This window comes from Myotis brandtii, unplaced genomic scaffold (genome assembly GCF_000412655.1).
Source record: "Myotis brandtii unplaced genomic scaffold, ASM41265v1 scaffold827, whole genome shotgun sequence".
NCBI classification, from domain to species: domain Eukaryota; kingdom Metazoa; phylum Chordata; class Mammalia; order Chiroptera; family Vespertilionidae; genus Myotis; species Myotis brandtii.
The window spans coordinates 1,152,179-1,163,737 of NW_005371360.1; the positions used below are offsets into that span (position 1 = coordinate 1,152,179).

Consider the following 11,559-nt stretch of genomic DNA (forward strand, 5'->3'; position numbering starts at 1 on the left):
GACTGACTATTCTTGGGGGGGAAGGGGTGGGGGGGATGCGGGAAGAGACTGGACAAAAATCGTACACCTATGGATGTGGACAGTGGGGGGGTGGTAAGGGCAGAGGGTGGGGTGGGAATTGGGTGGAGGGGAGCTATGGGGGGAAAAAAGAGGAACAACTGTAATAATCTGAACAATAAAGATTTATTTTTTTTTAAAAAATAGATTTATCAGACCACCTAGCAAATAAACTTCTCAGTATATGCCCAAAAGAATTGAAAGCAGGGGTCTCAAGGAAATAACCTGTTTACTCATGATCATACCAGCATTATTCACAGTATCAAAAACAGTGGTTCTCAACCTGTGGGTTGCGACCCCTTTGGGGATCAAACGACCCTTTCACAGGGGTCGCCTAAGACCATCAGAAAACACATATGTAATTACATATTGTTTTTGTGATTAATCACTATGCTTTAATTATGTTCAATTTGTAACAATGAAATTGGGGGTCACCACAACATGAGGAACTGTATTAAAGGGTCTCGGCATTAAGAAGGTTGAGAACCACTGATCTAAAACATGGAAGCAACCCAAGTGTCCAGGATAGTTGGATGGATATGCAAATGTGGTGCATCCACACCATGGAATATTATTCAGCCTTAAAAAGGAATGAAGCATTGCTACACACTACAACATAGATGAGCCTCCATACCCACCAGTATGGCTATAACACAACAAAAAACAGAAAAATTACAAGCACTGAGAAGGACGTAGAAAAATAGGAACCCTCAGATACTGCTGGTGGGAACATGAAATGGTGCAGCAAATTACCATCTGACCCGGCTATTCCACTCCTAGGTATCCACACAAAAGAACTGAAAACTGGACCTCAAACACATACTAGTACATGCACAGATATGTTCATAGCAGCACCTTTCATAGCAGCAAGTAGGTGGTACAGCTGATCTTCATAATTCCTGGATCCCACTAAATTTTATTGATAACCTAAACCAGTACTCGTAGTTTCCACACTCACAGACATAAACATTGTGGTGAAAACTTTGAGTCACCCAACAAACTCATTCCCCACTCAGACTTCTTATTTCAGCTCTCAGACTGTAAACAAGTGTCCTAGTATATTTCGTGCCAGTGTTTTTTCTACTGTTGTGCTTTTTGTTGGTGATTTTGCTAGCTGAAACGGCCCCAAGCATAGTGCTGAAGTGCTGTCAACAGTTCCTAAGCACAGGAAGGCTGTAACATGCCTTACAAAGAAAATACATTTTTTTATATAAGCTTGGTTCAAGCATGAATTATAGTGCTGTTGGCTGAGTTTGATGTTAATGAATCAACAATGTATATTAAGTAAGGTGCCTTTAAACAAAAACACACACAACACAGGTTATGCACTGATCAATTAATGAAAACACTGTGACTAGAGCAGTGGTTCTCAACCTTCCTAATGCCGCGACCCTTTAATACAGTTCCTCATGTTGTGGTGACCCCCAATTTCATTGTTACAAATTGAACATAATTAAAGCATAGTGATTAATCACAAAAACAATATGTAATTATATGTGTGTTTTCCGATGGTCTTAGGCGACCCCAGTGAAAGGGTCGTTCGACCCCCAAAGGGGTCGCGACCCACAGGTTGAGAACCGCTGGACTAGAGGCTTGCAGGAAACTAACCCCATACTCCCCCTTGTAACAATAGTCCAGTTTTCACTAATCCCATGTACTTGGTGACTTTACAGAATATAACTATTCTGAATATTAGAATCAACTGTGTATCTATGCAACAGAATGTTATTCAGCCATAAACAGGAATGAAGCCCTGATACATACTATAACATGGCTGAACCTCGGAAACATTACACTAAGTGAAAGAAGTCAGAGAGACCAAGATGGCGGCATAGGTAAACACCGCAGACTGCTGCCGCAAACAACCACTTCAAAAATACAACTAAAAGACGGAACGGACATCACCCAGAACCGCAGGAAGGCTGGCTGAGGAGAGACTCTTCAACTAGAAGGAAAAATAACAGCACACCGAGGCTCAGAGGAGGCGCAGTGTGGAAAATACTCAGGTGCGGAGGTGCGCGCGCAAAGCGGGCTGGTGGCTGAGAGCGCGGTTGTCGTTTTCGGTCAGGGGGGAGTCTCAGACTCTGAGCTCCAGATACGGGCGAATCGCTGGGGACTCGGACCCAAACGGGAGAAGCGGGAGTGTCTGGCATCAGTTGGAAGGCAGCTTTCCCTCCGAGGTTTGCAGCGGTTCCGGGGGTTCTGAGAAGCAGAGCCTCTGGGAACAGGACTGAGGGCACCATAACGGCTCCCTCCGCCCGCCCTGTTGAGCCCGCCCCGCCCAAGCCCTGCGCAGAGCCATTTGCCGGATCGCCTCAGGCAAAGGCTAGATTAGCACCTCCCCAGAGGACAGAAGTTTTCCGCGGCAGACACAGCTGATTCACACAGCCAGTCGGCCTGGTGGTCAAATCCCTCTAGTACTGTGTATCTATGCAACAGAATGTTATTCAGCCATAAACAGGAATGAAGCCCTGATACATACTATAACATGGCTGAACCTCGGAAACATTACACTAAGTGAAAGAAGTCAGACACAACAGGACACATATTGTATGATTATTTTTACATGAAATGTCTAGAACAGGTAAATCCATAGAACAGAAAGCAGATCACAGGTTGCCAGAAGGTGGGAGTGGGGAGAATAGGGAGATGAAAATTTTGAAACCAGAGGCAGTGGTTGCACATCATCATGAGGCACTAAATGCCAATGAACTGTACACTTTAAAATGGTTAACTATATTATGTGAATTTCACCTCAATCATTTTTTTTTATAATTATGGTCTCATAGAAAAGTATTTGGTCTCTGTCTCCATTTCCTGCAACAGAGATAAACCCTTGGAATTTCCTGAGTGATAGGGATGACTGGAGCATCGTTTGTGGTAATGAGGTGCTTCTGGTGGGCCCTTAGACAGCCTTGGGACTGGGCTGGTCCCCAGAAAGACTATGCCTTAATTAGAAGCTCAGAACTTTCAGCCCCACCTTCAACCTCTGGGGAGAGAAGAAGAGCTGGGAATTGAGTTAATCACCAATGGCCAATGATCTAATCAATCGTGTCTGCATAATGAAGCCTCTATAAAAACCCCTAAACAACAGGGTTCGGAGAATTTCCAGGGAGGTGAACATGTGCAATGCTGGGAGGGTGGTGTACCTGGAAGCTCTGTATCCCTACACCATACCTTGCCCCATTCATCTCTTCCATCTGGCTGTTCCTGAATTGTATCCCCTATAATAAATGATAACAGTAAGTAAAATGTTTATCAGAGTTTTGTGAGCTGTTCTAGCAAGTTATAAAACTTTAGGAGGAGTTCATGGGAACCCTTAATTTGTAGAAGTGGAGGCATTTCTGTGGGGCTGAGCCCTTACCCTGTAGGGTCTGCGGTAACTCTAGGCAGATGGCATGAGAAGTAAATGAACTGCTGGACACCACCAGTGCCTAGAGAATCAAAGGATTGGAGAAGAGGTGCTGGAAAAGGCAGCGTGCATTTGGTTTCAGAAGGAAAACAAAACCTTTCACGTGGTGTCAGAAGTAGCAGAGTAAAAACAGTTTAATGATGCTCAAATGTTATTTTTGTAATCAAAGCCCCACCCTCATTTTTTTCCCTTGGGGCAAAGGAGTGGTTATCTCTAAAAGAGCGTCCTGCCAACAGGTCAAACGTTAGTTGTCCTTATGTAAGTTCTAGTGCCAAACATCATGTAAAATAGAATTCCTTCATCTCACGGTCGATGCCACCTTCAGGATCTAATGTGGTTAAACACATCTCACGCTTACATGAGAAAACCGCCTGAGTCTGCGAAAGCGCCTTTTCTGTCCTGGGTGTAGAGCTACCCTGTTCACCAGAGAAGCCAGTCATCTTTCTTCATCTCTGGGACCTCAACCTCCACTGGGCCTGGAAGCCTCCAAGGCTGCTTTGTCCACTCACCTCTCTTACCCAAATTTACTGGAAAGAGGCAAAAACACTTCAGCAGCAACAAGAGCACAAAACTAATGAAATGCATATGTGCAGGGTACTGGGCCCAGGACCTTACTGTCCCTCTCTCTGTGAATCTTCTTAACAGCCTTGAGAAGCCGACACAATTAGGAAGTCCATCTCATGGAGGGACTGAGGCCCAGAGAAGTAACCTGTGCACAGAGCCACTTCCACTTCAAAAATCCACTTACCTTACATACAGCAAAGGACTAAGTCATGGCTGAAAACCAAATGCAACCATTGCCTACATCAGGGTAGAAAAACCACCAGTGGATCCATTCATGATGACCCTGTTTCCAACACTACTCCAAACCTGTACAAGCTACTTTTGCAATGAACCACCATTCACTTTTCCACAACTCTCTGATCTTTACAAAACTTCCAAAGCAGGAACCCACAATTAGACATCTGCAAAACACAATACATAAAATCATACTGTCCCTGTCACCCAGATGTCACCAAAAACCAGAATCCATGAACAGCTGTTGCTCTAGGTCAAGCATGTCTCAGGTGTGCATATAGGACTACATACTCGGCTGGTTCAAATCCCAACTCCGCAACTTACTGTGTGGCCTTGAGCCTGTGACTGAGTATCCAGGAGCTTCTTCTTCCATAGAATGGGGACATCGCCTTGCTCCAGGGCTTGTCTGGAGACAAGTACCCACTTAGCACAGTAAGCTAAAAACCCACTTAGTAACTTCACTGTATCCCAGACCCCTTGTGTGCGCAGAGTCCACCTTACATCTCTGAGGACAAAACCACCATTAGGAATAGAGGACTCCAGCAAGCAGCCTGCAGAGCACAGCGTCCAACATCCTGAGAGAAGATGCTGCAATTCTGAGAATAGGCCCACAGTGGCAGTCTGGCTACACAGTCTCTATAGGAACTGGTCAGACAAGTAGACCTAGGAACGTGACCTTTTTTTGTTACAGAAAAACCAGTCATCCACCAACAACAGGGTTCAAATGAAAAACACATGCTGAAATCTGAAAAACCTACACCTAAAATGGGAAAATTCTGCTGTATTAAATTACAACTAAAAAACTGGACCAGAACAAAAATCCTTAACCCAAAACCAGTTGCTGCCATGACTGCTGGATGCTCAGGGTGATAAGATGCACACATGCTCCCTCTGAAGAGCAGCACCTCAGGGCCTCACAAAGGAAAGAGGCAATTAAAGAGAAGCACAGCGTCCTTCACTGCCTGTGGAAGACATGCGCACGCACGCACGCACCCAGCACCCCTAAGTAAGCAAGCCCAAAGAATCTGAAAGATCAGGACACCCTCGGAGAGGTCCTCTGCCCCTCAATGCCCCAGTGTATGTGAGGACGCTGTACCTAGCAGGGACAAGTCCTATGGTCAGAGACCCACCTGTTCCCTTCCCTACCGGGACAGGAACATAGGGGTGGAACACCTCAGGGACTCAGTACAGGAATGGCCCTGAAGTCTGGATGCAAAACCCAGGAAAGCACCCTCAGGTAAGGATTGAGAGGAGCTCCCCCAAAGAGTCACCACTTCCCTAGGTGCCCCTTTTGAGGGAGAACCTGGGTGCCTCCCCACCATCCACATGAGAGGTCTGAGGTACTAAGAGGCTGCAGAAGCCACCACAGGGAAAGGTCCTGGCTGAGCAGAAACACCACCTGCCTCACCTCTCTCCATTCTCTCTGGAGAATCTGAAGATCAGCAAAGATCCCCTGTGCCAGGAGAAGGGGCACTAAGACCAATTGGCCACCTCTGTGTACTGCCCAGCTTCAGCATGGCACCCCATACCCCTGGGGACAGCAGGAGCCTCCCGGCAGACCCCTGGGCCTCACAAAGAAACAAGGACAGCGGGAAATCGAGGGGACACCATCAGGGCCCTAGTAAACACTGCCAGAGCCCAGGTGACTGCAAACATGCCTCCAGGAGGGAGAGAAAGGACTGCGTGTCGGGGACCAGACAAGTGACCCAAGGGCACACAAAAGCTCGCTGATCTGTGGGACCCAAAACTGCTTCTAAGCCTCAAAGGAGTTGAATTGAAACCCAGAGATGAGCTTAGCTAGCTTCAAGGATTCCATCACCACTGCCCGCCCCTAGAATGCCAATGTATAGGACTGTTGGCGTTTTCTGCAGATGGACTGTCTCCTGAACCACCCAGGGGGTACTTTCATCATCCCTTTCCACAGGGAGCTGGAGAGACTGGTGACACCTGTACCAGGACTGAGTCCCCTGCATCAGTTCTCCTGCCTCCACACGCCCTTGCCTGGCCTCCCTAATCAGGTCCTTGGAAGACTATCCCCAAAGGGTGCAGCATCTCCTCTGCACCTCCTCCAGATGCCCTGCTGAAAAGTTAGGGTACAGCCTTTTCCTGGCGCAGACAGGTTGGGCTCTGCTCTCAAGGGTGGCCGGTCACCAGGACTCTCAGGCCTTGCTTCCACGAAAGCCTTGGTGGCCCAGGCTTCTGAGAAGTGGCCCCCAGATGGTCGCAGAGTTGACTCCCACTTTGCTGCACTTGCTGAAATGTCCCTCAGCTCCCAGTGGGGCAGCACACCTGAGTGCCATCCCCAGAGGCCCTTGACACCAGGTGGTTTGCAGAACAGCCAGGCATGAAAAAAGAACTCATTAAGGAAGTGGTGGCATTCACAGGCCTCACAGGGAGATATCCTTCCTGAAAGACAGAGGAGCTGCCTGCAGCCAGTCCAGCTGTGCTTGTGAAAAAGCACCCAACCACGGCCAAACCACCTCCAAGCCAGGAAAGGTGTCTGTGAGAAGGAGCAGAAGGAGGTTGCAGGAAAGCTCTTTAATTGTAATTATCAGGCTTTAAAAAAACCTAAAACTATAGTCTGAATCTGTCCCCCCCAAATTCACTTGTTGAATCCTAACCCCCAAAGGTGACGGTGTTGGGAGGTGGGGGCCTCTGGGAGGTGATTTTGTCCTGAGGGTGGAGCCCCCATGAATGGGTTTAGTGCCCTTATAAAAGAGACCCCTAAGGGCTCTCACCCCTTCTTCCATGTAAGGACACAGAAAGAAGTCTGTAACTGGGAAGAGGGGCCGGCACTTGATCTTGGACTTCTAGCCTCCAGAACTGTGAGCAATAAACTTCTGTTGTTTATAAGCCACCCAGTCTGTGGTATTTTGTTATACCATCCCAAATGGACTAATAGTTATCAATATATATTCACTGTAAATGTTTATAAAATATACATGGAGGAAAAGAAAAACACCTTATAATCCTACCACCCACATTACCTGTTAACGTTTTTAATGTATACAGTAATTCTTTTTTCCTATTTCCTATATTGTGTATATTGGCAGGAAAAGTCCTTGCTTTTTCATTCAATAATATTAAAAACTTCCCTCCCCCACCCAGATCATCAAAGAGTCTATTCAGGAGATGTACCATAACTTTAACCAATCACCTACTGTCAGACATTTAGATAATTTCCAGATCTTTGCCACTAATCACAGTCCAGTACTAAGCCTCTAGAACCATCCACAAATCTAGCCGTCATGGAATGTCGCTGCTGACTTAGGGAATGCATGCACTTTCAGGTGATCCCGGAGAGGTCACAAACACTTGCACTCCCAACTGCCATTGGTGCCCATTTTCCCAGCCCCCATCTCCCACTGGAGAGGCAGAAACCCTTCAAAACCAGGACTTTAGTGTGGACATCTCCGCTAACAGTAATCCCAGCATTCCCTCAGCGCTGTGTCACTGATTCTACTTCCTCTTTTGTGAAATGTGCGTGCTTCCTGTTGCCACTTCCGGGATCCTACCTTGTTTTTGAAGTGCACCTCGATGGGCATGATGAAGCCAGCGTAACCCGACTCCTCCACTTTGTATGGGGGCTCCTTACACACTAAAAAGAAAGGGAAAAGGCATCTGTCAGCTTCCTGATCATTCAAAGGCCTCACCACCAGCAGCAGTAGGCCCGCCACGTTCTGCGCCTCCTCTCTGGGGCTCACTGGCCCCGCCAGAGCATGGCTTTTCAGCAAGCCAGTTTCCCCTGTGAGTAATGAATCCTGTGCCTAATTCCATGCCAAAGAGGTCATGGGGAATCAAAGGAGCAGAACAGAGGAAAGGTGACCCTGATATGCCATGGTGGGAGAGTGGGAAAGGACATGAGACTAGCTAAGGCAGAGCAGCCAGTGCTGGCTACAGGTCACACAAGTTCAACTGACTCAGGGCAGTCAGTATGACATGTATGAAGTGGGAGACCCCGTGGGTCCCTGGTCTCCCAGGGAAGATAGTGCACACTACAGCATCTACCTGTCTCCACTGCTCCCTCAAACACATGAACTGATGCCCGGAGGAGATGGCCTGGTCTCAGCTGGGATTCTCTCCTGGGTCCATTTGAGCACCTAACAAAAGCATTCCCAACTGTCTGAGTGATGTGAACAGAGAGATTCATTAACCCCAGGAATATTTTTTAAGTTGAAACTAGAAGAACAGCAATGTACAAGTAAAAGAGTCTCCCACAATCTCACCCTCCAGAATGTAGAATGTACTGACAATGTTTTGACATGTATGCTGTCATTATGCAAGAAACATGAAAATATTGTTCTCCCACTTTTAAGAAAAAAAAAATCCTAACAGTACAGATTAAATCACCCCTGTCCTCCACCCCTCTGTCCCCAGAGGCAACCACTACTGGGAGACAGGAAAAATCCTGCCAATTGTTAAAACCTTTATGCACCTATATCTGTATCAGTCAGATAATTCTTAAGTAGGCCAGAAATTGCTGAAAAACAGTATATAGAATAAAATGAAACATGAGTCTTTTAAATTAAAACACTAAGACTTTTTAAAAAAATATATCTTTTTTCAGCTCTCAAATATCCTATCAAATATCATGTATCTCAAATATCTCATCTATCCAAAGAAAACTGGCAAGCAGGGTGGGCTTGAAGTCATTAGTGACCCTCCACAGCAGGGCTGGTCAGACAGCCTTGTTTGGATCTCAGTCTACAAACCCCAGGGGAGCAGGGGACAGGCTTGTGGCTCAGGCCTGGGAAACCCTGCTGGCCCCAGAGACGGGAGCCGCCTTGGGTGACCTAGGCCCCGAATCTCTATTCCAGCTAGTCCCCTTCTGTTCCTTGGATATCCTCCATGGATGCTGGATGGGCACCTCAAATATAGCCTGCCCCAAATCACCTATTCATACCCTCCAAACCTACACCTCCTCCAGGGTCTCACAGCTCAGAACACAGGCTGTCCACCACTCACCCAAGGACTGAGGACTCCCAGACTCTCCCTCTTCCACAGATCACTTTTGCCAAGCACTACGAGCTCCACCTTCATACTGCTCTGCAACGCACACCCCATGCCTGGCACTCTGTGTGGGTCACTACCCAGTGACTCACTAGCCATCCTGCCTCAGGCTCACTCCTGAGCATCCTCTGCAAGCCTGACTGTCCCATGATGGCTCCCCGACTTCGAGCCCCTCAAGGGGGACTGCAGGGCACTGCATCACCTCCAGCCTCATCTCTTCCCAGCCCAAACTCAGGTCCTAAGATTTAGTCCCGCTGAAACTCTCAGACCACTTCCTCCAGGACCCCTGCTCTGAGCCCCAACCCCATTTCCAGGTCATGGTTCCCTCCCACAGGCCTCCAGCATCCTGTGTCCCTCAATCACAGGACTTCCATGTTTACTCTGCCACCTTTCTCAATCCTTATATCAGCTCTATTTCACTTACTGTCACATGCCCAGGGCCAGGACCAGGGCCAGACCTTTCAAAAACAGTCAATAAAAATGGGAAATAGCTGTAATACTATCAACAATAAAAAATACATTTAAAAATTTTTTTTCAACAAGAATCTGTCAGATACTGCTGAGAGAACCACATGCCATGCTCCTTCAGGTTCTGCACCAAAGTAAAGGGATGGACCAGGAGCAAGAATTAAACTGGACTGGGAGGCCAGGTCATGGCCTGCCTCTCTCTGAACCTCTGGACCCTGTTTAAGAGAACTGAGAGAGCAAGTGGAGTCTCTCCAGCAGCATGAAAGCTGGCTGCCTAATGCTCTGCCCAATCCCACCAACCATAAGCCCCTGCAGTCTAGCACGGGGGTGGGCACCTGGCAGGCACCCAAATACTTGTTAAATTAATCTGAATCCAAGGAGGAAATGGAAGTAGAGCAGAGAGGAAGGGTAGCCTGTCTTCAGTGCACAATAGCCTACAGCAGAGGAACAGATGAAATGCATAGGCAAGGCAGTGGTCTGCAGTTCTGCTCCCAACTCCAGCCCCACCCCAGTCTAACTCCTGTCCGCCATCAAGGTCCAAGTCAGGGCCCACTTCCTTGCGAGGCCTGACCTAGTTTCCCTTAGTCTCTGACTTCCAGGTCACCTACTTCTGCTGAGGGCAGTTATCTTTTCAAGAGTACATGTTATGTCCTGGCTGGTGTGGCTCAGTTGTTTGAGTGTCATTCCATGCACCAAAAGATTGCTGATTTGTTTCCCGGTCAGGGCACATGCCTAGTTTGTGGGTTCAGTCCCCAGAGGGGGTGTGCAGGAGGCAGCCGAACAATGTTTCGCTCTCACATTGATGTTTCTCTCTCCCTCCCCCTTCCTCTCTCTCTAATATTTTTTAAAAGATTATATGTCACATCTGATCTCCATGTTTCTACCAGACTACAAACCTTTTAAAGGAAGAGATGTGTGGGTTTCTCAACATCTCTCCAAAGGCCTATCACATGACAGGCACTGCAAGGCTGAAAAACATCTATCCTTTCAGAATTGGGAAAAAGAGAGACCAAGCAGATGCCCATGGAAACCAAAGTGAGACAAATTTGATAGGAAATAAAGACAGTAAAAAGGGGAGGGAGGTGATGTAAACTATGGAGAAATTTCTGGAAAGAAAAAAGTGAATGAGACCATGCTGGGCAAGGAGACAGGAAAAGGAAGCTGCGGCCCAGAACATGCCATGGGGCACTGCAGGGTAGGCAAAAGCCCCACTGATGCCAGATCCCCAAAAGGCAAGGGGTGTGGCACCTACAGATTCAGTAAAGGGCAGGAGAAGCTGGAAAGGGGAAGGGAGGAAGACAGGGAGTGACTGCTAATGATGGGCAAGAAGTTTGTTTACTTGTGGGATGATGAAAATGTTCTGGAATGAGAGTGGTGATGATTGCACAACTTATGAATACACTAAAAGCACTGAACTATACACATTAAAAGGATGAATTTTATCATGTGTGACTTTTATTTTACTAAAGCAGTTATTAAAAAAAAAGAAGCCAACATAGAGGCTGTACTTGAACAACAGCCCTGGGAATCATCCTGCCACCCACCACCACCCCAGGCACAGCAGTTTCAAGCTTCCCTATGGGGAAATCCAGGTGATTCCATGTCTCAGAAGAGTCAACTGTCTGGAAGAAGCTAAAGCCTACAGTATAAAAACTGGACCCAGAGTAAAGCCCTCCTCATTTAGAAAAACACTGCGGGTTTGATTCCCAGTCAGGGCACATACCTAGTTGTAGGTTTGATTCCTGATCGGAATGCGTACCGGAGGCAATCTTTCTTTCTATTTCTCTTTCTCTCTTTCTCTCTTTCTCTCTTTC

General features: G+C 47.2%; 1 protein-coding gene across 5 annotated transcripts in view; it reads right to left on the reverse strand.

Moving 5' to 3' along the window:
- The window catches only part of MLLT1 (myeloid/lymphoid or mixed-lineage leukemia; translocated to, 1), an 80,122-nt gene that overhangs the window by 63,460 nt on the left and 5,103 nt on the right, over window positions 1-11,559 (reverse strand). For 3 of the 5 annotated variants that reach the window (XM_014531913.1, XM_014531911.1, XM_014531912.1), the window contains exon 2: window positions 7,783-7,865. The exons of 1 other annotated variant lie outside the window; for it this stretch is intronic. In XM_014531913.1, coding sequence (XP_014387399.1) covers window positions 7,783-7,865 — 83 coding nt within the window. Of the gene's footprint in view, window positions 1-3,206; window positions 3,273-7,782; window positions 7,866-11,559 lie in introns of those variants that run through there. One more of the 5 variants, XM_014531914.1, reaches the window with a different exon arrangement.